This window comes from Heptranchias perlo, unplaced genomic scaffold (assembly GCF_035084215.1).
Source record: "Heptranchias perlo isolate sHepPer1 unplaced genomic scaffold, sHepPer1.hap1 HAP1_SCAFFOLD_70, whole genome shotgun sequence".
NCBI lineage: Eukaryota > Metazoa > Chordata > Chondrichthyes > Hexanchiformes > Hexanchidae > Heptranchias > Heptranchias perlo.
The window spans coordinates 1,541,530-1,569,218 of record NW_027139729.1 but is presented as its reverse complement, the minus strand read 5'-3'; the positions used below and the strand labels follow the sequence as shown (position 1 = coordinate 1,569,218).

General features: G+C 43.8%; 4 protein-coding genes and 1 non-coding gene across 5 annotated transcripts in view; 4 read left to right on the top strand and 1 right to left on the bottom strand.

Annotated features, from left to right (window-relative positions):
* Positions 1–27,689, top strand: part of LOC137318393 (zinc finger protein 3-like) — a 626,361-nt gene that overhangs the window by 71,127 nt on the left and 527,545 nt on the right. The gene's annotated exons all lie outside the window — the stretch shown is intronic.
* Positions 7,679–7,750, bottom strand: trnak-uuu (transfer RNA lysine (anticodon UUU)). Its single transcript has one exon. It is a non-coding gene; the product is annotated as a tRNA-Lys (tRNA).
* Positions 8,343–8,729, top strand: LOC137318357 (histone H2A type 1-C-like). The gene has a single exon (XM_067981243.1). It carries the CDS (start codon positions 8,343–8,345, stop codon positions 8,727–8,729), a length of 387 nt encoding a protein of 128 aa, XP_067837344.1.
* On the top strand, positions 20,056–20,465 carry LOC137318409 (histone H2B 1/2-like). The gene has a single exon (XM_067981314.1). The coding sequence runs from the start codon at positions 20,091–20,093 to the stop codon at positions 20,463–20,465; it is 375 nt and encodes a 124-aa protein (XP_067837415.1). The 5' UTR covers positions 20,056–20,090.
* On the top strand, positions 21,443–21,885 carry LOC137318397 (histone H2A-like). Its single transcript, XM_067981299.1, has one exon. It carries the CDS (start codon positions 21,496–21,498, stop codon positions 21,883–21,885), a length of 390 nt encoding a protein of 129 aa, XP_067837400.1. The 5' UTR covers positions 21,443–21,495.

Here is a 27,689-nt window from a genome sequence, read left to right as displayed (position 1 = left end):
CCTGTTCCGTCCTTCAATTAGGTCATGGCTGATCTGTATCTTAACTCCATCTACCCGCCTAGATACCTTAACCCTTAATATCCTTGCCAAACAAAAATCTATCAATCTCAGTTTTGAAATTATCAATTCACCCCCAGCCTCAACAGCTTTCAGGGGGAGAGAGTTCCAGATTTCCACTACCCTTTGTGTGAAGAATTGTTTCCTGAATTCACCCCTGAACGGCCCAGCTCTAATTTTAAAGGTGATTTCCCTTTGTTCTGGACTCCCCCACTGGAGGGAATAGTTTCTCTCTATCTACCCTATAAAATCCTTTAATCTTCTTAAACACCTCAATTAGATCACACCTTAATCTTGTAAATTCAAGACAATACAAGCATAGTCTATGCAATCTGTCCTCATAATTTACAAAAATCATCACTGTAAGTACTGGTTAGAAATTCACAACAGACAGTTCTAGTTTCTCTGGAACATTCTTTCCGCTCTCGTCCCACCTAAGCTGTAAATCCCCCGTCCCACACACTCTCTCTCCTTGCCCCTATTCAGCTGTAAATCCCCCGTCCCACACATTCTCCCTCCTTGCCCATATTAAGCACGGACTGCAGCGGTTCAAGAGGGCGGCTCACCACCACCTTCTCAAGGGCAATTAGGGATGGGCAATAAATGCCGGCCTCGCCAGCGACGCCCACATCCCATGAACGAATAAAAAAAATCCCCGTCCCACACACTCTCCCTCCTTGACACGTCCTCGCTGTTTGAAATCCAGATTCATCGCAGGCTCTATTTTTTTCTCCCTTTCTCTCTTGAAGGTGCTGCGTGATGCTGGGGTTCGGCCCCAGTCACTGTTTGCCCTCCAGTACCCGGCCAAGTGGTACTTCTGCACCTGTGGGCCTACACAGCGAGCTGCCGGCATTTCGACCATGGGGAGCAGCGCAGCCGCCGTCCTTGGCTGATTCTGTCTGACAAAGCTGAGGCCAACGTTAGCACATCAACAACAACCTGCATTTACATTGCGCCTTTAACGTAGTAAAACGTTCCCAGGCACTTCACAAGAGCGTAATCAGAAAAACAATTGACTTTGAGCCAAAGAAGGAGACATTAGGACTGAGCTTGGTCAAAGAGCTCAGGGCCTCGGCAAATGAAGGCAGAGCCGCCAATGGTGGAGCGAAGGAATTTGGGGATGAACAAGATGCCAGAATTGGAAGAACGCAGAGTTCTCGGAGGCGACATGGAAAGAGGGAAATGAATGACATTTAAACACTTGATCCACTGAGCACTGAAGTGTCTGAAACTAATAATAGGAACTCCAGGTAAACAAAAAATACTGACAAATATTAAAACTGCTTTCTTGACAAAAGAAATCTCGACTGAGCTTTTAAAGATAAATTATTAACAGGCGTTCACACCAACTCACCTGACTCGCCGACCCAGGTTCCACCCCTCAAGCACCGCGATTGGTGCAGAAGACACTGCTCCCGGGGCCCTCCGGCCTGGGCTCTCTTCCTGTTGGTTCTCGGGGAAATTAATCACCACTCGCCAACATTACGCTGCCGGGTGAAATTGAGGGGCTCAGAGGAAGAAAATAAAAGGAGGCCTTCAATCTGAGTCGGGAAATTAGAGAAACATGATTCAGTTCATAAACGTAGCTATTTAAAATCAAATCAAATGAAAAGCTGCAATTATTATTGACGTGTCTTTGGCTCTCTGCTTCAAATGCACTTCTTTCGGTTCACGATATCATTTACACATCGAGCTGATTTTAAAGTTCCTCTAGACCCATCCTTTGTTTCTTTATTTGGCCCATTACCACCCTCATTCCTTTGCACCATTATTCCTTTTATCATTACACATCGTGCTGTCTTTAAAGCTCCTCTAGACCCATCTTTTTTTTCTTTATTTGACCCATTAACACCCTCATTCCTTTGCACCATTATTCCTTTTATCATTACACATCGTGCTGTCTTTAAAGCTCCTCTAGACCCATCTTATTTTTCTTTACTTGCCCCATTAACACCCTCATTCCTTTGCACCATTATCCCTTTTGTCGCTTTATCACTCCTGCACCCTATCACAGAACTTCCCTTTCGTTCTTCCCCTGCCCGGGCCTTTTGCCTGGCTCTGGACCTGCTTTAAAAACTATTAAATCTTTAAATTATTCCAGTTCTCACAAAACCTTATCTCTGACCTGAGATGTTAACTCTGTTTCTTTCTCCACGGATGCTGCCTCACTTGCTGAGGCTATCCAGCATTTTCTGTTTTTCTTTCACATTTCCAGCATCCGCAGAATTTTGCTTTTGATGGATAAACCTCGCCCTTCTGAACCCAATACTGAAATATCAGCAAGAGGGGCTTATAATGGTGGTTGACCTTAGCCAGAATGCCCCGCGCGATAGAATACGGTCTATCTCCATTAGGAGTGCAGCGCGCAGGCGCGCGAAGAGCTGGTGGCCAGAGCATGCGCCGTGCGTGTCCCGGAGCGGGGCCGAGCGGAGACTCAGCAACACGAGTGCGGCTCAGGCCCCGAATCAGACCCGGGGGGCCCCATCGGGCGGGGGCCCCGAACACCATTGAACCCATCATCCAGCGCCTCCCCCGTCCTACCCGCCGCTTCCCGGTTTCTTCTCCCGTTTCCAACGAGTCCGACTCGCGACAAACCACAGAACTGTGGCGCTCCCAGAATGGAGGGCGGGCCAGGGGAGCATGCGCGGTCTGAGCGGGACCTCAGCGCCTTGCAGAGATGAGGAGTTTCTGGGCCGCGGAGGATTAAGAACATAAGAACATAAGAACATAAGAACATAAGAAATTGGAGCAGGAGTAGGCCAATCGGCCCCTCGAGCCTGCTCAGCCATTCAATAAGATCATGGCTGATCTGATCCCAACCACAAATCTAAAGAACACAAGAAGTCGGAGCAGGACCCGGCCACATAGCCCCTGGGCCCTCTCCGCCACCCACAGGGCATTGACCGATCCGAACTCAGCTTCATGTCCAATTTCCTGCCCGCTCCCCATAACCCCTAATTCCCTTTACTTCTAGGAAACTGTCTATTTCTGTTTTAAATTTATCTAATGATGTAGCTTCCACAGCTTCCTGGGGCAGCAAATTCCACAGACCTACCACCCTCTGAGTGAAGAAGTTTCTCCTCATCTCAGTTTTGAAAGAGCAGCCCCTTATTCTAAGATTATGCCCCCTAGTTCTAGTTTCACCCATCTTTGGGAACATCCTTACTGCATCCACCCGATCAAGACCCTTCACAATCTTATATGTTTCAATAAGATCGCCTCTCATTCTTCTGAACTCCAATGAGTAGAGTCCCAATCTACTCAACCTCTCCTCATATGTCCGCCCCCTCATCCCCGGGATTAACCGAGTGAACCTTCTTTGTACTGCCTCGAGAGCAAGTATGTCTTTTCTTAAGTATGGAGACCAAAACTGTATGCAGTATTCCAGGTGCGGTCTCACCAATACCTTATATAACTGCAGCAATACCTCCTTGTTTTTATATTCTATCCCCCTAGCAATAAAAGCCAACATTCCGTTGGCTTTCTTGATCACCTGCTGCACCTGCATACCAACTTTTTGATTTTCTTGCACTGGGACCCCCAGATCCCTTTGTACTGCAGTACTTTCCATTCTCTCGCCATTAAGAAAATAACTTGCTCTCTGATTTTTCCTGCCAAAGTGCATAACCTCACATTTTCCAATATTATATTGCATCTGCCAAATCTCTGCCCACTCACCCAGCCTGTCTATATCCCCTTGCAGGTTTTTTATGTCCTCCTCACTCTCTACTTTCCCTCCCATCTTTGTATCATCTGCCTTTGGCCGCCATTAGTCACCTGGTATCGGTCAGTGTTTTATTGCCTGCGTCGTGCACAGAACCGTGTCCAGAAATACAGACTGAGGAATTCAGAGCCGGTTTGCGAAACAGGCACTGACCGGACAATGTAGAACAGTATTTCTCAAACTTGTTTTCTCGTGGCCCAGTGGAAGAAAAACATTTCCCCCAGAGACCCAAAACAATAATATCTTCTGACTGGAGTTTTCATCAAATCCAAATAAAGGTCAGTACACGTTCGCTCTTAACTTCACTTCAAGTAATAGCAAAAATTAAACATCGACGTTGCTTGTAAAGCATTTTAAATACAGTATAAATGCAGTAAAAAAAGATCAGGTTGAGTTTCACTTAAATAATGTGACGGGTGGGTCTGCCTGTTGTTCATGATCTCGTTCCAATCTGGATCACAAGATGAAAGCGCGAATCGCATATCAGGTGCGTTGTTGAGTCGGTTTCTTTCTCTTGTTTTTAACCTTCTCACAGTCGAAAATCCCAGTTCCCACATGTAGGTTGTTGTGAACGGCAGCAACAACGCAACGCTAAACTTACTTAATAGTGAATAATCTTTGAAAGCACTGATCCAAAAAGATGACAAACTGAATGACTTGTGGCGTGTTTTCAGTGTGCTATCACAGGTGAGTCGCATCATCTCGTTTTTTTTGCTCAGGCATCAAGTTTAGCTTCATTATCTATTCAGGATTTTCGAAAGCAAAAGGATCTTTCACCCAACGCTTTTCCTTCAAATTTTCAAATCCCACTGCAGGGAAGTAGCGACTAAAATGGTCAGACAGAACAGCGAGATGTAACTGTATGTCACATTTCATTTCATTCCCTTTTTCTTCATTGATGCTGTTCTCCTCAATATGTTGTAAACAATTTTACAACACCAAGTTATAGTCCAGCAATTTGCTGGATTAAATTGCTGGACTATAACTTGGTGTTGTAAAATTGTTTACAATTGTCAACCCCAGTCCATCACCGGAATCTCCACATCATCAATATGTTGTAACAGTGTTGGGAGCATGGAATAGCTCTGGTGATTACTTTTCAGTCGGGCTTGCCACAGTTCTAATGACTTTTGGAATGTTTGTATCAGTTCACAATATCGAAACAAATCATTGCCTCTTCCTTGTATCTTCAAATTTAGTTCGTTTAAAATTGAGAACATGTCAGTCAGGTTCATTAACCAACTGTCATCATAAAATAAATTTGCCAATTTAAATATTTCTCTACCAGAAAAATGTGAATCTCTTTCCTGAGGTCGTACACCCTTGTAAGCACCCTGACCCGTGACAGCCATTGTACTTCAATGTGAAACAGTAAATGAGTAAGCACAGCTCCCATTTATGAACATAACGCTTGAAAAAGCCTGCAGTTCAGTGAGCTTCCTTTAATGAAATTAACAATTTTCACGACTCCCTTCAGTACTGTCATAAGATCAGGGGGATTACCCTTGGACGCCAAAGCCTCGTGGTGAATGAAACAGTGATTCTAAACATCATTCCCAGCTGCCTCAGATATTCTTCTCGCAACTCCGCGATTTCTACCTGTCATATTTGCTGCTCCATCACTAGGAATTCCTTTGCAATTAGCCCAGTCCTATTTGTATTTTCCATCTACACAGTCACGCAGTGCTTCGAATATCTGTGCTCCTGTATTTGTTGGTAAAGTTAGACAACACAACAAAACTTTCGTAAAGTCATCTTGCCCGACATATTTCACAGAAACTAACAGTGTTGCACAATTTGAAATATCAGTACTTTCATCAAGTTGCATAGCAAAATCCCCGGCTGACTGTAACCGAGTAATAAGCTTTCTTCCAGATGATCAGCAATAGTCCATCATTATTTGAACTTTCTGTTGCAGAAGAACTTCTTTTCCTTCTTACAAAACGATTCATTTTTGGGAATTCAAGTTTGATGATTAAGCCGCCCCCAACTCCTTTCCCCTTGATACTGGACTTAGACCAGCACCTCACGCCGTGACTTTGGCGGCGAGGGAGAGCATGTCCTGGCTGTTGCTCGGAAACACTAAACATAACAGCAAGAGTATTCCACTGGAAAAAGGCCATCGCTCCACAGATTGAAATGACTGCCTGCCATCTTCCAAATGGAAATTACCTGTGAAATGACTGACTGCCATCTGCCCAACGGAAATTACCTGTGAAATGACTGCCTGCCATCTGCCCAACGGAAATTACCTGTGAAATGACTGCCTGCCATCTGCCCAACGGAAATTACCTGTGAAATGACTGCCTGCCATCTGCCGAAAGGAAATTACCTGCGAAATGACTGCCTGCCATTTGCCTAACGGAAATTACTTGTGAAATGACTGCCTGCCATTTGCCTAACCGGAAATTACCTGTGATATGACTGCCTGCCATTTGCCTAACCGGAAATTACCTGTGATATGACTGCCTGCCATCTGCCTAATGGAAATTACCTGTCAAATGACTGCCTGCCATCTGCCTAACCGGAAATTACCTGTGAAATGACTGCCTGCCATTTGCCCAACGGAAATTACCTAATACAGATGTGAATGTAAACTTCAGTCCAACATTCAACCAATCAATTTCACGCAATCACAAGTTCTGACTACAAAACTGCCTGTGAAATATCATCTCCTTCTGAAATAAATGTTTGCCCTTTTCTTATTTGATGTCCAGTTTTGCTTCATTTGATTTTTCTGGGTTTGTATTGTGACCGTACCCATTTAATGGCAGTGAGCTGATATTGTCAATCGGGCTCAGCATTCTCTGGCGAGCAGCTACCGGTCTTATAAGCTCCGCTGATAACCTGATATCTGACGAATTTCCTTTCCATGTTTCATTATATTTATACTTTAATTTTTAGGGTTCAAACGAGGGTACACAAAGTTAAAAACAAAGCAATTTGGCAACAGACAGGTCTCCCCAGTAAACGCAAGGGCACGCAGAAGGAATCCCAATGGAACAAACCCCTTCTCATTCACTCCCACTGGAAAAAATCCTAAAAGACCAAACACTTTCCTATTCCCTCGCATTGCATAGAATCCCAAAGAGAAAAACCCCTTCTCATTCCAAGCCATTATAGAGAGTGCGATCCCCCGCATTGAACAGAGTGCTCTCAATTAGGTCTAGCCTGAGCTCTGTATAACTGTGACATAACTCCTTTTTATTCCCGTTCCCTTGAGACAAAGATCAAAATTTCATCTCAATTTTAACTTTTTTTAGTGCTTTAGTAATCACTGTTAGTAATTTCGGTACTTGGATCCCCATATGCCTTGATTCCCCTAGAGTCCAAAATCTATCGATCTCAGCTTTGAATAAACTCAACGACTGAGCATCCACATCCCTGTGGTGTAGAGAATTCCAAAGATTCACAACCCTTTGAGTGAAGAATTTTTTCCTCATTTCGATCCTAAATGGACGGTCCCTTATCTTGAGACGATCACCTCTAGTTCTTGATTCTCCAGCCAGGGGAATCAGCCTCTCCGCATCAACCCTGTCAAGCCGCCTAAGAATTTTAAAAGTTTCAATGCGATCACCTCTCATTCTTCTAAACTCCAGCGAATATACGCCAATTTTAGACAATATTTCCTCATCGTACAATTGCAGCAAGACCTCCTGACTCTTATATTCCAACACTCTTGAAATAAAGACTAACATCACATTTGCCTTCCTGACTCTCAATAGACCCTTGGAAACTCACTATTTCCAGTATATTTTTCCTCTATTCCTTCTATAGGGAAAAGAAATGAACGTTGAAAACATTTTACAATAATGGTTCCCGTTTATATTTTGGAAACAATATCCAGGTGAACTGCATCAAACTTCGAGTTTCTGAAGGAAGTAAATTAGTAAGAATTGTGATGACCGGGAATCGAACCCGGATCAACTGCTCAAAAGGCAGCTATGCTCACCACTATACCACCATCGCTGACTATCAGCAACTTTAAAACAGTTCCTAAACATCAGACCCTAAAAAGACACTGCAGGCTGTTGGATTTTGTTCTCAATTCAAACTGGTTTCTGACGGATCCTTTCTCGCTCTGTTGCAGTTCCCGTTTCCGCCCAGTCGATGACGCCAACCCCCAATCAATGGAAATTACACAACAGCCAGGAATTCTTCACCTGATATCGGACTGAAGAGACAGTCGATACCTGTAATACTTGACCGGCTGGAAATATATTTTGCCGCAGCTCACATCAGCCATTGAGTAAAGTTAAATAATTATATTAAATCATAACAGAGACCTGACTGCCAGCTGGGCACGAATGGCTGCTTAATATTCAAGTCTATAAGATCTTTAGAAAGGACAGGGAAATAGGGAAAGGAGGAGGAGTAGCAATATTACCAAAGGACAATATTACAGCAGTTCAAAGATAGAGGGTGAGGGTGAGCGGGCAGTGCAAACACTCTGAGAGAGAACAATCACAAGTGGCCTCACTGTACTCCTCCAGAAGGTATAAGAAGGGCGAGTGTTGGAGGATTTCTTCATTCGTTGTGAAAGTGTTATGAGATTGTGGAAATGTCTGGAAGAGGAAAAACCGGCGGTAAAGCTCGGGCCAAGGCCAAGTCTCGCTCATCCCGGGCCGGACTGCAGTTCCCTGTGGGCCGTGTTCACAGGTTCCTGCGAAAGGGAAACAATGCTGAACGTGTGGGTGCCGGAGCCCCGGTCTATCTGGCTGCTGTGCTCGAGTATCCGACGGCTGAAATCCTCCAGCTGGCCGGCAACACGGTCCGCGACATGAAGAAGACCCGCATCATCCCCAGACACCTGCAGCTGGCCATCCGCAACGACGAGGAGCTCAACAAGCTGCTGGGACGGGTGACTATCGCTCAGGGCGGGGTGCTACCGAATATCCAGGCCGTGCTGCTGCCGAGCAAAAGTGCTGGGAGCAGCAAGAACAAGTGAAGCGGCCAAGATTTAATCTACAAACAGGACAAGGGCAGGACTAATCTTATTAAATTATTTGAATAAGTAACAGAAAGAGTAGATAAGGGTAACCTGGTAGATGTAATAAATTTAGATTTTCAGTAGGCCTTCGATAAGTTACCGCATTGTAGACTCGTGGCAAAGTTCAGTGCACGTGGAGTCAGGGGACAGGTAGCAGAATGGATCACAAGCTGGCGACAAAACAGAAAACAGAGAATAGGCGTTACGGGTAGCAGCTTGGAGTGGCAAAAAGTGGGAAGTGGTTTAACACAGGGATCAGTGATGGGATCACTGCTGTTCACAACTAACATTAACTATTTGGATTCGGGAATCGGAAGTACAATTTCAAATCTTGACCATGACACCAAATTGGGTAGTACAGTTAATACAAAGGAAGAATGTGTCAAAATGCAAGAGGACATTAATAAACATGCAGAATGAAGAATAAGGAGATCACATACTGCCTGGATAATAAGAGTCTGAACAGGATAGAGGAACAAAGGAATCGAGGGTTACAGATACACAAATTACTCAAAGTAGCTTCTAAAAGCAGCTTCGCCAGTGTTACCGTCTCACAAAGACAGTCGCCCTGAATCTGTGAAAAGAGAATGACCATGAACTAGGACTGAAGCCGAAAACTTCCCCAGTTACAGTGAGGCCCGGCCCGGACATCTCATTCTCTCTGTTTTATATCAGACAGTATCTCACCTTCATGTCCAGCACGAGAGAGAGAGAGAGAGACAATATCAGTCTTACACTTCCTATCTGTGTCCAAATCACGCTCAATAGCAGTATCCATCTTCATATACAGCACCAGAGAGAGAGAGGGAGGCAGATACGGTGAGAGAGACAGAGAGAGCGATGAGGCACAGTGACAGACAGACGTAAACAGCATTAGTTCCAGACTGACCGGTAAAGTTCCGTTATATCCAGAAAGATCCCGTTGGAGAGACAGAAGATGCAATCTCATCTCTCACTGATATTGTACAAGGGACAGACACACTATTAATCCCACACTCAGGGAGAGTGCAGAGAGTGACAAAAATAATGGGACACATTTAAACCTCTTTTGCCTGATGTACCATCTGAAGTTTTGCAGCTCAAGGCTGTTCGATATTACTTTTGTAAACAATTTTACAACACCAAGTTATAGTCCAACAATTTTTATTTGAAATCTACAAGCTTTCGGAGGCTTCCTCCTTCCTCAGGTAAATGTTCAATATTACTTTGAGTGACCGAGAGTTTCACTCCGGTTAAATTAATCTGGGTCTGTTACTGTCAGATATTAATCCTACACGGTGCCAGGAAATTAACCGACTCCCACTTTCGTCCCATGTTTCTCCAGGATTGGTTTGAGAAATCCTCCCTGCAGTTTCGGAGTCCCACGTTTATTTATCAGAAGAGGGGCCAAAAATGAACCGGATCCTTTGGCTCATTCCACAGCCGCTCACTTTATCTCTGAAAGCCCCTTTACCATCAAAAGATACCGAGAGAAACAGCAGGGATGGAAACATCTAGTTTAATAGTTAGAGATTGTAAAGTCAGTCTGGATTCCAGCGTTAGGCACTGGTGGAATCCCATCTGTTTCCCATTCTGGTGCCTGTTCCTGCACTGCCTGTGGACCCCATTCCCTCTGACCTTTCCCCCAGACCCACTTCCTTTGCTCAGACTCGGAAAAATTCCAATTGGGGAAAGTTTCCATCGATTTTTGTATTGGGAATTAAACCAGATATCTGCGCATGCGTGACTCAGCCCCGCCCCCTGCGCCGATTCATGGGGAACAGAAGAGCGCATGCGCGCTGCCCTCCCCCAGCTCGGCCTGTGGGCGCCATTCCCTCAGTGAGCGGAAGAAGATGGTTTAAAACAGCCGGGAATGGAGAGATCACGGCCCCCGGGGGAAGGGAGCAAAGAGCAGCCTCGTTACAGCAGCTCATCGCTTCGGGACCGTGTCCGCAGATGGGCTCAGAGATCGGCATTGAGTCCGGGGGAAGGTCAGGGGGAGTCCGGGGGCTGTTTGTAAGAGGCGGAGTGGATCAGGAACTGGTCCCGGAACATGGAGTGAGCGGGGGAAGGGAGAGGTCATTCTCGGGCTGTGTGTGAACAGGGTGTGTCCAGGGGAAGGGAGAGAGAATTGGAAGAACCTGCTATTTAAAATCATTGCTGCTTTCTCTCCCCAAACCAGGAGTGAATGTTCCTGGTTTAGTTGCAGTCTCACCATGTTACTGGACAGTGAACAGTAAGGATGTGGGGAGTTATACAAAGAGCATCTATTGCAGGCACCAGGTGAGAAGTGTGAAGGACACAATTTAAACAGCGGTTGTTTGCTTTCAGTTGAACGGTTATTCCCATGGGAGAGGAGATTAGAAACCAGACCTGTACAAAGGTCCCTCACCCATCGGGTCGTCCCATTCATGGATCAGTGGAGGGGATGTCACTAAATTGCTTTAAAATCGCCCAACACACCTGGTGTGCAGAAGCTGAGTGCTGCAGTACTGCAGTGGAGTCAGACACTGACACCGTTTGTATCACTGGTTTTCATTTGTGGATATTCAAAATAATTATTAACAGCGATATTAAACTGATCACTTCTGTATTTTCGACCTCACCTGTTCTTGAGTTACAAGATATATGTTACTTTCTACAGGCAAACCCTTGAAGGAGCCAGAATGAATGTGAAGTTTCCTCCATCCGAGGCAAAGGAACAGTGCAGCCAGCTCCTTCTCACACACAGTAAGTACTTTATCACTCATAGAGCAAAGAGACGCAGACAGGTCATCAGTTCCACAGTCTCAGACAGCAGAAGTAGTCAGTCCCACACTGATCCCAAGTTCCAGAGAGACATTTTCAATCCAACAGTCAAACAGAGCAGGTGCGGCAGACGCTGTTCCATTTCCCCCTCACTCAGTCCCGCAGACAGGGAGATACAAAAATCCAAGTCCAAAGTCATGCTTTCAGATTGTCAATTTCAAAAAAGGACAACATTAGCCATGAATTAAATCCCAGATACCCCAAGATTCCGATTGTATGCTAGCCCAAAACTCTCTCACACACACACGTGAGTTTAATACACGATTTATCCATTCGAATTGTGTACCATTCAAATACAAATTGCAAGTCCAAAACTCATGTACATTATCAGATTGAGCAATGCTGTGACAGTGTAACCTGAGAAACAAATTAGAAACCAGTTTATAATATACTGATAGTATGAGATTTACAGATACAGTATCAATTCTATTAGCACAGATCGAGATACACATTACACACGAGTCCAAAAATCTTATAATAAAACTTAAAGATGCAGTATCAATTCCTTTAGTTCAGAAAGATCTACACATTATATACCAATTCAAAAATGTCACCATATGAGTTTGAAAGATATATTACCATTCACAATATTACTCACAGAGATACAGATTTAACAGTTGTCCAAAATCACACAAATTATCTGATTAAAACCTCCAGCATCAAATCCTAAAGTGTATCCATATTTACCAATTAAATAATGAGAAAAACGACTTTAACATTAAGATATTAAAGCTACAGTATTGAATACCATAATGTAATCTGAGAGAATAATTGTGGACAGATACAGAATGAATTTCACACTCAGATACAGTACAGAGACACACAAACACAGAATGAATCCCACACTCACATACCGTTGCAGAGACTGACAGATGCAGAAAGAATCCCAAGCTCACATGCAGTACTAGAGGTTGCCAGACACAGAGTGAATCCCACACTCAAGTATGGTACCAGAGATGACAGAAATAGAATGAATCCAACACTCACATACAGTACCAAGGACTGACAGATACTGAGTTCATCCCACACTCACATACAGTACCAAGGACTGACAGATATAAAATGAATCCAACACTCACAACCAGTACCAGAGACTGACAGATACAGAATGAATCCCTCACTCACAACCAGTACCAGATGCTGACAGATACAGAATGAATCTCACAGTCACACTACTGCAGACTGAGTTACATTTTACATACCAGTTCAAAGATATCATAGTGTCAGATTGAAAGATACATTATAAATTCCATTAGTGCAGACTGAGCTATATATTAGATATATCAGCAAATACTCAGTATTACACTGAAATAAACAGTATCAATACCATTGGTTCAGACTGAGCTACACATTATATACCAGTCCAAAAACCTCATAAATGAACAGACTTGAAGATACAGTATCAATTCTATTAGCGCTGCCTGAACTGTCCATTACATACCAGACTGGAAATCCCATACAATATTAGTCTGAAAGATACAGCATCAATTCCATCAGTGCAGACTGAGCCACACATTATATAGCAGCCCAAGAATCTCATAGAATATCAGATCGAAAGATTCAGTATCACTTCCATTATTGAAGACTGAGCTACACATCATATTCCTGTCCAAAAATCCAATACAGCGTCAGACTGATAGATACAGTATTAATTCCTTTCGTGCAGGCTGAGCTACATATTACATACCAGTCCAAAAATCTCATACAATATTAGATTGAGAGACAGAATAAATCCCATTATTGCAGACTGAGCTAAACATTACATACCAATCCAATAATTTCACTGTGAACAGATTGAAAGGTATATAATCTCTGAACCCTATTGTGAATGATAAAAAATGTAATACTACTCCAAAACTCACACATGTTTGATTAAAGAAAATCGAAAAGTGTATCCATATTTACAAATTAAACACTAGACAAAGAACTGTATATAATTTAAATTAATAAAGATACAGTTTCAAATCCGTTACTGTAAACTGAAATAAGAATACAGAATGAATTCAGACTTGCACATTGTTTCAGAGACTGAATTACAGAATGAATTCCACACTGAGATAATGTAGCAGAAAATGGCAGATACAGAATGAATCACACACTCACACACAGTACCTGAGACCTGCAGATACAGAATAAATCCTACACTCACACTCAGTACAGAGACTGACAGATACAGAATGAATCTCACACTCACACACTGTACCAGAGACCTGCAGATACAGAATGAATCCCACACTCACACACAGTACAGAGACTGACAGATACAGAACGAATCCCACACTCACACACAGTACCAGAGACTGACAGATGCAGAATGAATCCCACCCTCACAGACTGTGCTGGAGACTACAGATACAGAATGAATGTCACAATCACATCACTGCAGGCTGAGTTACACTTTATAGACCAGTCCAAAGATCTCATAGTGTCAGATTGAAAGATATAGTATAAATTCTATTGGTGCAGACTGAGCGACATGTTAGATATATTGGTCAATACTCAGTATTATACTGAAATAAGCATAATCCATACCATTGGTACAGACTGAGCTATACATTACATACGAGTCCAAAAATCATAAATGATCAGACTGGAAGATATAATTTAAATTCTATTCACACCGCCTGAGCTCAACATTATATATCAGTCCAACAATCTCATACAATATTAGACTGAAAGATACAGAATCGATTCAATTAGTGCAGACTGAGCCACACATTATATAGCAGTCCAAGAATCTCATACCCTATCAGACTCAAAGATACAATATCAATTCCATTAGCACAGACTGATCTGTATGTTACTCACCAGTCCAAAAATCTCATACAGTATCACAATGAAAGATTCAGTATTAATTCCATTCGTGCAGACTGAGCTATACATTGCATTTAAGTCCAAAAATGTAATACAGTATCAGACTGATAGATACAGTATCAATTCATTTCGTGCAGGATGAGCTACATATTACATACCAGTCCAAAAATTCTCATACAGTGTTAGACTCAGATACAGAATTAATCCCATTATTGCAGACTGAACTATACATTACATACTAATCCAGTAATTTCATCGTGAACAGATTGAAAGGTATATTATCGTTCACAATAGAGTTCAGAGATTAAGATGTAATACTACTCCAAAACTCACACACGTCGTTTGTTTAAAGAAAATCAAAAAGTGTATCCATATTTACAAATTAAATGCTCGATGAAGAACTGTATATACTTTAAAGTGTTAAAGATACAGATTTAATGCAATATTGTAAACTGAAATAAGAATACAGAATGAATCCAGACTTGCACATTGTCTCAGAGACTGAATTACAGAACAAATCCCACACTGAGATAAAGTCGCAGAGAATGGCAGATACAGAATGTATCCCACACACACAGACAATACCAGAGACTGACAGGTACGGAATAAACGCAACACTTATACATAGTACCTGGAGACTGACAGATACAGAATAAACCCCACTCTCGTACACAGTACCAGAGATACAGATACAGAATAAATCCCAGTCTCATATACAGTACCAGAGACTGACCTCTGCTGGCGGTAAGCGACAACTGTAATGAGGGAACAAATTCACATTATCTGTCATGGTGACAGAAACAGGACAATGTGCAATGTGAGGGAAGTTTCTGTCTGTTACGTTTACTCTCGTATTTTTGCACTTTTTGACGATGAAAAATGAAGACAATTGATTCATAATAAAGTTTTTGTTTCACTCATTCCATAGTTGTGAATTTGCCCCATTATATTTCACTGTACATTGCGCAGTATTTCTCTCTGATTTCTCAGGATGATTTACATTGCTCCTCTACCCCATTTAGACTCTTATTTTCCATGCAGTATGTGGCCTCCTTATTCCCCTGAGCGAAATGCCCCACCTCACAACTTTCTATATTGAAATTCAATGGCCATTGACACGGCCGTTCTGCAAGTTTATTTTATCCCAGTCTTCCTCAGTATTGACTATATTTCCTAAATCAATTACAAGAATTTAACACAGCATTACAACTGATGTTTGGTCTAACAAAATGTACTTGCAGGTCGTCTCCATTCGGAGTTTTTCTAAATCCCACCCGTACAATATAATGTGAAGAATGAGTTTATCTTCTGTCCCTCTCTCATCTGTAAACTACAATGACCCGGGGTTTGGGGACATCTACTGGCCGGAAGCAGAACTGCAACAGTTCGGAACAAATTGTTGAAACCGGACAATGTGCAGTGTGAGCGTGTTTGTGATTGGCAGCAGGAATTAAATCTAAATTTTTAAACCTGCCCATTAACCTTTAGTGTTTGTTATTGAGCAGTAAACAGAGCCGGACAGTAAGGATATGGGAAGTTATACAAAGAGCATCTATTGCAGGCTTCAGGTGAGGAGTGTGAAGGATACATTTTAAACAGCGGGTGATATGTATCAGTTGAATGGTTAGTCCCAAGGGAGAGGGGATTAGAACCCTGACCTGTACAAAGGTCCATCGTGTAGCCCCATTCATGGATCAGTGCAGGGGTTGGGTTGTGTCTGGAAGTCACTAAATTTTTGCAAAAACAGCCTAACACACCTGGTGTGCAGAAGCTGAGTGCTGCAGCACTGCAGTGGAGTCAGACACTGACACTGTTTGTATCGCTGGTTTTCATTTGTTGTTATTACAATGATTATTAACAGAGAGATTCAATTGATCACTTATGTATTTTCTACTTCATCTTTTTTTGAATTACAAGATATAATTTATCTTCCTACAGGCAAATACTTGAAGGACCCAGAATCAGTGTGATGTTTACTCCTCCCGAGGCACAAGGAGCAGTCAGTGCAGCCAGCTCCTTCTCACACACAGTATGTATATTATCACTCACAGAGCACAGAGACACAGACAGGTCATCAGTCCCACAGTCTCAGACAGCAGAAATAGTCAGTCCCACACTGATCCCAATCCAACAGTCAAAACAGAGCAGGAGAGACAGACGGAATTTCCATTTCACAACAACTCAGTACCACTGACTGGCAGATAAATAATTCCCAGTCCAAAATCACACCCACTATCAGATTGAAACGAACTGTGTTAATCTCACATTAGTTCAGAATGAGCTACAAATTACATACCAGATAGAACTGACACATGGTACTGATTGATAGGTACAGCATGAATTAAAATAGTGTACTCCAAGAATCAAATTAAATACAAGCCCACAACTCACACATTATGAGCTTAAAGATGCAGTATTCATGCCAATATTGTACCCTGAGATGCAAATTAGATATCAGTTCAGATGTGACCCATATTTGACTCACATATATGTCCAAATATCTCATAGTGTCAGAATGAAATGTACAGTTTCAATTCCTTTACTGCAGACTGAGGTACACGTTAGATACCAGTCCAAAACTCTCATACAGTATTAGATTGAAAGATACAGTATCAATTCCATTGATGCAGACTGAGCTACACATCAAATACCAGTCTAAAAATCTCAGTGTCAGATTGAAAGGTACAATTTTGATTTGATTAGTACAGACTGACCCACACGTTACATACCAGTATACAAATCTCACACAGTATCAGACTGAAAGATACAGTATCAATCCCATTAGTGCAGATTGAGTTACACATTAGATATCAGTCCAGAAATCACATTCAGAGTCATGCTGAAAGATGCAGTATGAATTCCATTAGTGCAGACTGAGCTACACAACAGATATGAGCCCAACAATCTCAGTGTCAGATCGAAAGATACAGTATCAATTCCATTAGTGCAGATTGAGCTACACATTATATATGGTCCAAAATTCGAATACAGTGTCAGACTGAAAGATACAGTATCAATCCTATTATTGTTGACTCAGCACACATTGCAAACCAGTCCAATAATCAGGTCAAGCTCATGCTGAAAGGTACGGCATCAATTCCATTATTGCAGACTGAGTTATTCCTTACACACAAGTCCAAATATAGCACACAGTGTCAGACTGAAAGATACAGTATCAATCCTATTATTGTTGACTCAGCACACATTGCAAACCAGTCCAATAATCAGGTCAAGCTCATGCTGAAAGGTACGGCATCAATTCCATTATTGCAGACTGAGTTATTCCTTGCACACAAGTCCAAATATAGCACACAGTGTCAGACTGAAAGATACAGTCTCATTCCCATTAATGCAAACTGAACTACACATTACATACCAGTCCAAAAATCACACAGTGTCAGCTTGCAAGATGAAGTATCAATTCCACTAGCCCAGACTGAGCTACACAATAAATACCAGTCCAATAATTTCACAGTAAGATATTGAAATGTACATTCTCATTTAAAATAATCTTCACAGAAATTAAGATGTAATCCTACATCAAAACTCACAAACATTGCATGATTAAAACAAAGTTCTAAAGTGTATCCATAATTACAAATTAACACTAGACAAATGACTATGCATACATTCATGTATTAAAGATACAGTTTCAAGCAACATACTGTAACCTGAAATAAGAATACAGAACGAATCCAGACTTGAACTTTGTCCCAGAAACTGAGTTACAGAATAAATCCTACACTGAGATATAATACCAGAGACTGACTGTCACAGAATGAATCCCACACTCACAGGCAGCACCAGAGTCTGACAGATTCAGAATGAATCCCACACTCACACACAGTGCCAGAGATTGACAGACACAGAATGAATCCCACACTCACACACAGTGCCAGAGATTGACAGACACAGAATGAATCCCACACTCACACACAGGACCAGAGTCTGACAGATACAGAATGAATCCCACACTCACACACCGTACCAGAGACTGACAGATACAGAATGAATTCCACACTCATACACAGTACCACAAACTGACAGATACAGAGTGAATCCCACACTCACATACAGTACCAGAGACTGACAGATTCAGAATGAATCCCACACTCACACACAGCACCAGAAAACTAGATGTTTCCATCCCTGCTGTTTCTCTCGGTATCTTTTGATGGTAAAGGGGCTTTCAGAGATAAAGTGAGCGGCTGTGGAATGAGCCAAAGGATCCGGTTCATTTTTGGCCCCTCTTCTGATAAATAAACGTGGGACTCTGAAACTGCAGGGAGGATTTCTCAAACCAATCCTGGAGAAACATGGGACGAAAGTGGGAGTCGGTTAATTTCCTGGCACCGTGTAGGATTAATATCTGACAGTAACAGACCCAGATTAATTTAACCGGAGTGAAACTCTCGGTCACTCAAAGTAATATTGAACATTTACCTGAGGAAGGAGGAAGCCTCCGAAAGCTTGTAGATTTCAAATAAAAATTGTTGGACTATAACTTGGTGTTGTAAAATTGTTTACAAAAGTAATATCGAACAGCCTTGAGCTGCAAAACTTCAGATGGTACATCAGGCAAAAGAGGTTTAAATGTGTCCCATTATTTTTGTCACTCTCTGCACTCTCCCTGAGTGTGGGATTAATAGTGTGTCTGTCCCTTGTACAATATCAGTGAGAGATGAGATTGCATCTTCTGTCTCTCCAGAGGACTGGATGACAGTTAATGTGATTCTTATAATTTAAAACAGGAGATAGAACAAGTCCAGGGAACTATAGACCAGTTAACTAAAGGTCGGTGGTGGGAATGATCATGGAATCTTTTACTCAATGAAGCAATAGAAAAACATCTAGAAACCGAAAATATAATAAAGAATAGTCAGCACGGATTTCAGAAAGGGAAGGTTTAACAGTTTGGCAGAAGGTTTGACAGTTTAAATTACATTTCAACATAACTTATCTGCTTTTCAATTCTATTCCTCCAGAAATAAACTTCTGTGTTTGCTTTCTGTGACCTTATCAACCTGTGTTGCTACTTTTAAAGATTTGTCAATCTGTACCCCTAAATCCCTTTGCTCTTCTACCCCATTCAGACTCTTATTTTCCAAGCAGTATGTGGCCTCCTTATTCCCCCGAGCAAAACGCACCACCTCACACCTTTCTATATGGAAATTCAATGGACATTTACACCGCCTTTCAGCAAGCTTAATACAGTCTTCTTGTATTTTGTTGGATTCTTCCTCAGTACAGGCTAAACCCCCTAAATTAATTACAAGCATTTAATACAGCATTACAACTCATGTTTGGTCTTACCAAGTGTTTTCCTTTCCCAGTTTTTCTAAACCCCACCCGTGCAATATAATGTGAAGAATGAGTTTATCTTCTGTCCCTCTCTCATCTGTAAACTTCAATGACCCGGGGTTTGGGGACATCTACTGGCCGGAAGCAGAACTGCAACAGTTCGGAACAAATTGCTGAAACCGGACAATGTGCAGTGTGAGCGTGTTTGTGATTGGTGGCAGGTATTAAATCTGATTGGATATCTGAAGAAACCAATCAGAGAGTGAAAGGAAAATGTGACGTTTGATCACTCCCAATGACCCAATCACAATCATTGCCTTCCCCCATCCCTCATTACCATTGGGCTGTGGGGCTGCCTATTTAATCCGAGCTCGGAGCGGATTTGGGTCATTTCTGGGTCTGAAATTGAGTTTGAAAATGCCTGAGGACAAGAAAGCAGCTCCCAAGAAGGGCGCCAAGAAAACCTTGAGTAAAGCACCAGCCAAGGGCGGCAAGAAGCGGAGAAAGTCGAGGAAGGAGAGTTACTCCATCTACGTCTACAAAGTGATGAAGCAGGTTCACCCCGACACCGGCATCTCCTCCAAGGCCATGAGCATCATGAACTCCTTTGTGAACGATATTTTCGAGCGCATCGCGGGTGAAGCTTCCCGCCTGGCTCATTATAATAAACGCCACACCATCAGCTCCCGGGAGATCCAGACCGCCGTGCGCCTGCTGCTGCCCGGGGAACTGGCCAAGCACGCCGTGTCGGAAGGGACAAAGGCGGTGACCAAGTACACCAGCTCCAAGTAAAGCTCCACAATCTATTGAAAAAAATTAACACAAAGGCTCTTTTAAGAGCCACCCAAAGTCTCTCTGAAGACGCTGTAACGACACCTCTGCATGGAATCATTTTACTGTAGATAGTTTGATACTAACTGTCTCTCTATAACTGATGTGCTATTGTAATTTCTCTTCAAATCTGGAAGATTCTCATAATCACTGCCCGGTATAATCTGTGTGTCGCTTTTTTATTTGGTCCCAATAACCAAAAACGTGTCCATAATCCTCTCATTTCCAATCATATTCCGCCCTTTTCCCCGCGTCTGCACCTTCACAGCCGTTTTAAGGCGGTGGATTAGACTTCAGTCATTTTTTTCTCCTTTTCACGTTTGTTTGTTCATTATTCGGGAATATCACTTTCAGAACCGCAATCCTTTGTAAAACAGCAGCCCTGAAAGGGACTTCACACCGAGTACAGAATAGTCTAAAGGCTCTGTCACTGTTCGACTTCTTACACCAGGAGTCTCGGCTCCGGTTTCGATCGCGCTGCAGCTCCTGTGAACAGGGATCAATCCACAATCTGTGGTTTGTTACTTTTACAAAGATTGAGCTGGAATCTGTCCCGTTACAAAATGGGACTTTATTCCCGCCCGATTGAAAGCGAACGGTGAATGAAGCCGGATTTTAACCGGATTGTAAAAGATTCTGGAAGTTGTGACGGGAAATGTGGAATAACAGAGTAAAAGGAGAGAGATTTTTAAATATTTGTCTTAAGGCGACATTATTTACTTAATCCGCTCCTTGTGTTACAAATATATTGGCGGGCTTTTCAAATTTTAAAAAAAACGGTTCAGTTCGGTATTTTCCGCCTTTTTCTCATTGCCGGCTGTTGATTGGTGAATAAAACAGCTCTCTGAATGGACTGTTCATTGAACCAATGAGATTGAGGACAGATGGACCAATCACAATTTCCCCCACTCTACTCCTCCAGAAGGTATAAGAAGGGCGAGTGCGGGAGGATTTCTTCATTCTTTGTGAAAGTGTTTGTGAGATTGTGGAAATGTCTGGAAGAGGAAAAACCGGCGGTAAAGCTCGGGCCAAGGCCAAGTCTCGCTCATCCCGGGCCGGACTGCAGTTCCCTGTGGGCCGTGTTCACAGACTCCTGCGAAAGGGGAACTACGCTGAACGTGTGGGTGCCGGAGCCCCGGTCTATCTGGCTGCTGTGCTCGAGTATCTGACGGCTGAAATCCTCGAGCTGGCCGGCAACGCGGCCCGGGACAACAAGAAGACCCGCATCATCCCCAGACACCTGCAGCTGGCCATCCGCAACGACGAGGAGCTCAACAAGCTGCTGGGACGGGTGACCATCGCTCAGGGCGGGGTGCTGCCTAATATCCAGGCCGTGCTGCTGCCGAAGAAAACCAGCACTGTGAGCTCTAAGAGCAAGTAAAGCGGCCGAGATTTAATCTGATAACCCAAAGGCTCTTTTCAGAGCCACCCACTGTATCTATGAAAGGGCTGAACTATTGATCACTGTTATCCCCGTTCTACGTTAATATATTACATCTCTCCAGCGGTTAAAGGAATGGGAGCCAATGTCAGTCAGCGAGAACATGGGTGATGGGTGAACAGGACTTGGTGGGAATTAGAATAGGGCAACGGTGTTTTGGAGGAGTTCAAGTTTACACAGGGCAGAAGATCGGAGGTTGAGCAGGAGAGCATTGGAATAGCCAAGTCTGGAGGTAAGAAGGGAATGGATGAGGGTTTTTGCACCAGATCAGCTGAGGCAGGTGCGGAGACGCGCGATGCTTCGGAGGTGGAAGTCGGCGGCCTTGGTGATGGAGCGGAAAAGACCATAAGAGAAAGGAGCAGCAGTAGGCCATTTAGCCGCTCGAGCTTGCTCTGCCATTTAATGAGATCATGCCTGATCTGATTTTTACCTCAACTCCACTTTCCCGCACTTTCCCCATATTCCTATATGTGGTCGGATGCCCGTCTCAGGGTCAGATTGGACGCCAAGGTTGCGAAAGGTAAGATTCCGCCTCGCACAGTGGCCCGGGGCAAGTCTCTGTCCATCCCGGTCCCTGAATCTATCCATTCCCCACTCAGGACCAGGGTCTGTCCATCCCGGTCCCTGAATCTATCCAGTCCCACATAGGATGTGTCACCATCCATTCCGTTCCCAGAATCTATCCAGTCCCCAATGACCTCAGCTCTAATGAAACTCATTGTACTCACACAGGAAATGTCTCCATCCATCCCAGTCTCTGAATCTATCCAGTCCCCAAACAGGATCATTCTCCATCCATCCCAGTGCCTGAATCTATTCAGTCCCCACACAGGATAATTCTGCATCCATCCCGGTGCCTGAATCTATCCAGTCCCCACATAGGACCAGTCTCCATCCATCCCAGTGCCTGAATCTATCCAGTCCCATACTGACCCAAGCACGGAAAGGTATCGGGTGCCTTCCACACCGATTTATGTTTATTGAACTATTGGGCGCCTACTGTCAGCTACAAATCTGAAAACTAAAACTCCCTCTTCCAACGGTCCCGGAGCGGCACTGATTGATTCTGTTATGATCGTGATTGTATTGGAACTGTAGTGTGCCTCAATTATTGAATTTAAATTGTATTTTCCGCCTTTTTTCCCAGCAATCCTTGAATATCAAGCCGGAGTCTGTAAGGGTTGTGTCTGAATTTGTATTTCGCATTTGATGCTGGTGAAAATTTTATAAAGGACGGTAACTGATTCCTGGAGGCGGAGCTCGAAGTTACACGTCCGCTTGTCCGTCATTCTGAGCCAGTCTCCTCCCCTCCCGCACTTCATGCTCTGTCTGTCATTCAAACACTCCTCCCCGGCCTCTCCGATAATGTGCCTTTCTCAACCAGGTCGGGGCGGGCTTTATAAATCGAGAAGAAAGGCGAGAGTTTTTCATTCACCAGCGATCTGAGTGAAGAATCATCATGTCTGGCAGAGGTAAAGGAGGCAAAGGACTGGGCAAAGGCGGAGCCAAGCGGCACCGTAAAGTGCTTCGTGATAACATCCAGGGGATCACCAAACCAGCCATCCGCCGCCTGGCTCGCCGTGGCGGTGTCAAGCGGATCTCGGGTCTGATCTACGAGGAAACCCGCGGGGTGCTGAAGGTTTTCCTGGAGAATGTGATCAGGGACGCGGTCACCTACACTGAACACGCCAAGCGCAAGACGGTCACTGCCATGGATGTGGTGTACGCTCTGAAACGGCAGGGCCGCACTCTCTATGGATTCGGCGGCTGAACAACTCGACCCTTTCAAACCGGACACAAAACAAAGGCTCTTCTAAGAGCCACCCACCGCCTCACAGAGAGAGCACTGACCTGGGAACTGGTGCGGGATATATGGGGCTCGGGAATAGTTTTATAATTAAGGAGTTTTCAGGAACACAATACGGTGACGTGGGATCGGCGGCGTGCTGCACCGGTTACTGAGAGGAAAATTTCCCTGAATGAGTGCACTGAATTGTCCAGGGAACGTTACAAGTGAGTTTACCCGGACCTGCATTTCCCCCCTCAGTGAAATGCTCCTTCACTCCATTCGCTCTGTTTTGGTTCTATTTATCAGTCAGATGTTGTGATGTGGGACCGGGGGTTTCCATGGGAGAAGAGGTTAAGCTGAGCCGCTGTGATAAGGGCCCAGCTTGTGATATGGATTTTCCCTCTGACGGTTGTTTCTGACACTGATACTGAGAGGGTTTGTGAAATTGAACCGTTTGAGCTCAGTCATTGGGGACCTGGAATTACCACAGGCCCAACTCTCAAAGCCCGCTCCAAACTGAGGCTACTTCTCATTGGTTGCTTTGCTTGAAAACTAATTTCCTGAACCAATCGGAGAGACGTCAATAAGAAAACAGAGCAAATTATTGGCCAGAATTGACCGATTTTTAAAAATTTGAAAAAGTCCGCCAATTTCAGTGTATGAAATCAGTGAATTACTCGGACATGTCGTTTTCAGACAAAGACTTAAAATCTCTTTGTAATAATGTTATTCCGTATTACACGTCCCAGATTCCTAGCGCTGTTTAAAAACACATTGTCCATAACTTGCGGAATAAAACCCCATTCATAGATTGCTGATATGGACAAATTTCACTTCTACCTGTAAAAATAACAAATTACAGGTTATCGATTGATTCCGTTGCAGGGACTGAACAGGAGCCGTGTGTCCTGAAAACGGAATCATTGACTAAGCCTGAAAACGAGCCTGTTCTTTTCTCCAAGACGTTCATTCTGGATTGTTACACTGCGGGGAACGTGCTGCTAATATGCGGGATATTAATATCAGTAATTAATTATTTCAGAGACTGGCTCCGCAGTGAGAAAGAGGAAGGAACTGAATTCTGATTCTTAGCCCTGAAAGTGGTGGTTAACGGGAAAACCGGGGGCGGTGTAAATCTGAATGAGAGCGAGAGCAAAGCAAAATGGGAATTGAACGGACCCCGGACCCGTGTTTACTTTATTGGGCAGCAAATTCTACAGAAACAAACATTAAAATGGGGCAGTTTCACTGATTTTATTTCAATTTCTCCACCAGATTCAAAGGATGAAGACCGAGTAAAGCAGCAATTCTGAATCTGTCAGTCTCTGGTCCTGTGTGTGTGGGATTCATTCTGTATCTGTCAGTCTGTGGAACTGTATGTGAGTGTGGGGTTGATTCTGTATCTGTCAGTTTCTGGTATTGTATGTGACTGAGGGTTTCATTCTGTATCTGTCACTCTCTGGTACTTTGTCTGAGCGTGGGATTGATTCTGTAACTGTCACTCTCTGATACTGTATGTGAGTGACGAATTTATTCTGTATCTTACTCTCTGGTACTATGTGTGAGTGTGGGATTGATTCTGTATCTGTCACTCTCTGGTATTGTATGTGACTGAGGGTTTCATTCTGTATCTGTCACTCTCTGGTACTTTGTCTGAGCGTGGGATTGATTCTGTAACTGTCACTCTCTGATACTGTATGTGAGTGCCGAATTTATTCTGTATCTTACTCTCTGGTACTATGTGTGAGTGTGGGATTGATTCTGTAACTGTCACTCTCTGATACTGTATGTGAGTGACGAATTTATTCTGTATCTCACTCTCTGGTGCTGTGTGTGAGTGTGGGATTGATTCTGTATCTCTCACTCTCTGGTACTGTATGTAAATGTGGGATTAATTCTGTATCTCTCACTCCCTGGCACTGTGTGTGAGTGTGGGATTCATTCTGTATTTCTCAGTCCGTGGAACTGTATGTGAGTGTGAGAGGGCAGGGACCTTTGTACAGGTCAGGTTTCTGATCCCCTCTCCCATGGGACTAACCTTTCAACCGAAACCCAACAGCCGCTGTTTAAAATGTATCCTTCACACTTCTCACCTGGTGCCTGCAATAGATGCTCTTTGTATAACTCCCCACATCCTTACTGTCCGGCTCTGTTTCCACTCTTCACTGTCCAACCACAGAGTGAGACTGGAACTAAACCAGGAACATTCACTATTGGTTTGGGGGGAGAAAGCAGCAATGATTTTAAATAGCAGGTTCTTTCCATTCTGAGTGTGAAACGGACACACTGGTGGGAATGTGAGACTGATATTGTGCCTCTCTGTGTCTCTGTCTCTAGCGCTGCACATGAAGGTGGGATACTGTTACTGAGCGTGAAACGGACACACTGATAGGAAGTGTGAGACTGATACTGTGTCTGTGTGTATGTCTCTCTGTTTGTCTGTCGGTCTGTCTTTCTCTCTCTCTCTAGTGCTGTACATGAAAGCAGGATACTGTTAATGAGCGTAATATAGATACCCTGTTGTAAGGTAAAGACTCATTCTGTGTCTGTGAACAGACCTCCGGTTCTGTTGGTCAGACGGTCACTGTCCCTTCTATTATGTATGCGCCGGTCTGACGGTGCATTTACCTGTCTCCAGTCCAGTAAGGAAAGTTGGAGAGAAACAGCTTGTAACTGTCTGACACTGGACTGCCTGTTAGTGTTGAATATATTCAATAACTAGCCGTCTAAGGGGATTGAGAACGGGACGGATAGGACACCAGTTACGATTGTCTGTCAGTCAGTTTCGGAGGAGAGAGAGACACAGAGAGATTGGAGGAGCCCAGAGCGGATAATTTGTATTTTCATCTTCATCAAACATATTTCTGTGTCGAACAATATAATAATGTAAAACCAGATGTGGATTATCACATCCACAGCTGTGATTGACTCCTGCCCCTGAATCTGGGGACCAGACACTGTGAGGAGCGCTGGCCTCAGAGTGTTTAACAGTGACTGAGCTGGGAAACGACAACTAACCCCCGAGAATCTGCAGCACAGGCCGAGCGGGGAGGAAAGCCTGTCCCGGGAATTGTCAATCTGGCGAACAGTTTGTCCTGTGAATGTGAAGATGTGAACATTGTGTCAGAGAGAGTGTGTTAAAGGGGCGGGCGGGTTAGATTAATGTCACTGTGTTTGTGTGGCCGGTCTCATCGCCGGATTTCCGAGTCCCTTTTGAGTAAAATTTTTTAAAATCCCTGTCAAAGGATTGCCCTCCTCCCCTGCCGAGCTCCGAAGTGGAAATTTAAGGTAAAGTTTCAGATCAATTCAAGATTTCAGCCGAAAAACGGAGATCATGTCGGCGATCGGGTGAGAGAGCGCGATCAGTGCATCAATGAAACGGGTTTAAATCGAAACTGGTGCTTTTAATTCGGGTGAAAGTTTATCGACAGCAAACATACCGGTGTTAGAGATAGGAAGGGGCTAGTCTGGGACTCTGGAGTGCCCGATTTGAATTGGAATCGGGGAGTTTAAGAGGAGAGAGAAACACAGAGAGGCTGGAGGGGCCGGGAGCTGACAGCAGGATGTCTCCGCCCCGTCCGCTCTGTGCCTTTAAGTTGCTCTGTGCCGCCGCCTCTCATTTCATTTCTGACCCAGCTCTGACTGTCAGAGAGATTTTCGACAGAGTCCCGGACATGACAGACACTGCAGCCGCCGAAACGGCACCTCCTGCCGCCGCCGCTCAAGCCAAGGCTCCCAAGAAGAAGGCGGTTCCCAGACCCAAGTCCACCGGTCCCCCGTTGGGAGAACAGATCCTCAAGATTGTGGCGGATTGCAAGGACCGCAAGGGGATATCCCTGGCCGCGATAAAGAAGGTTCTGGCTACCAAAGGCCTGGATGTGGAGAAGCTCCGGTCCCAGATCAAATTAAGTATCAAGAGAAATGTGGAAAAAGGCTCCCTGGTGCAGATCAAGGG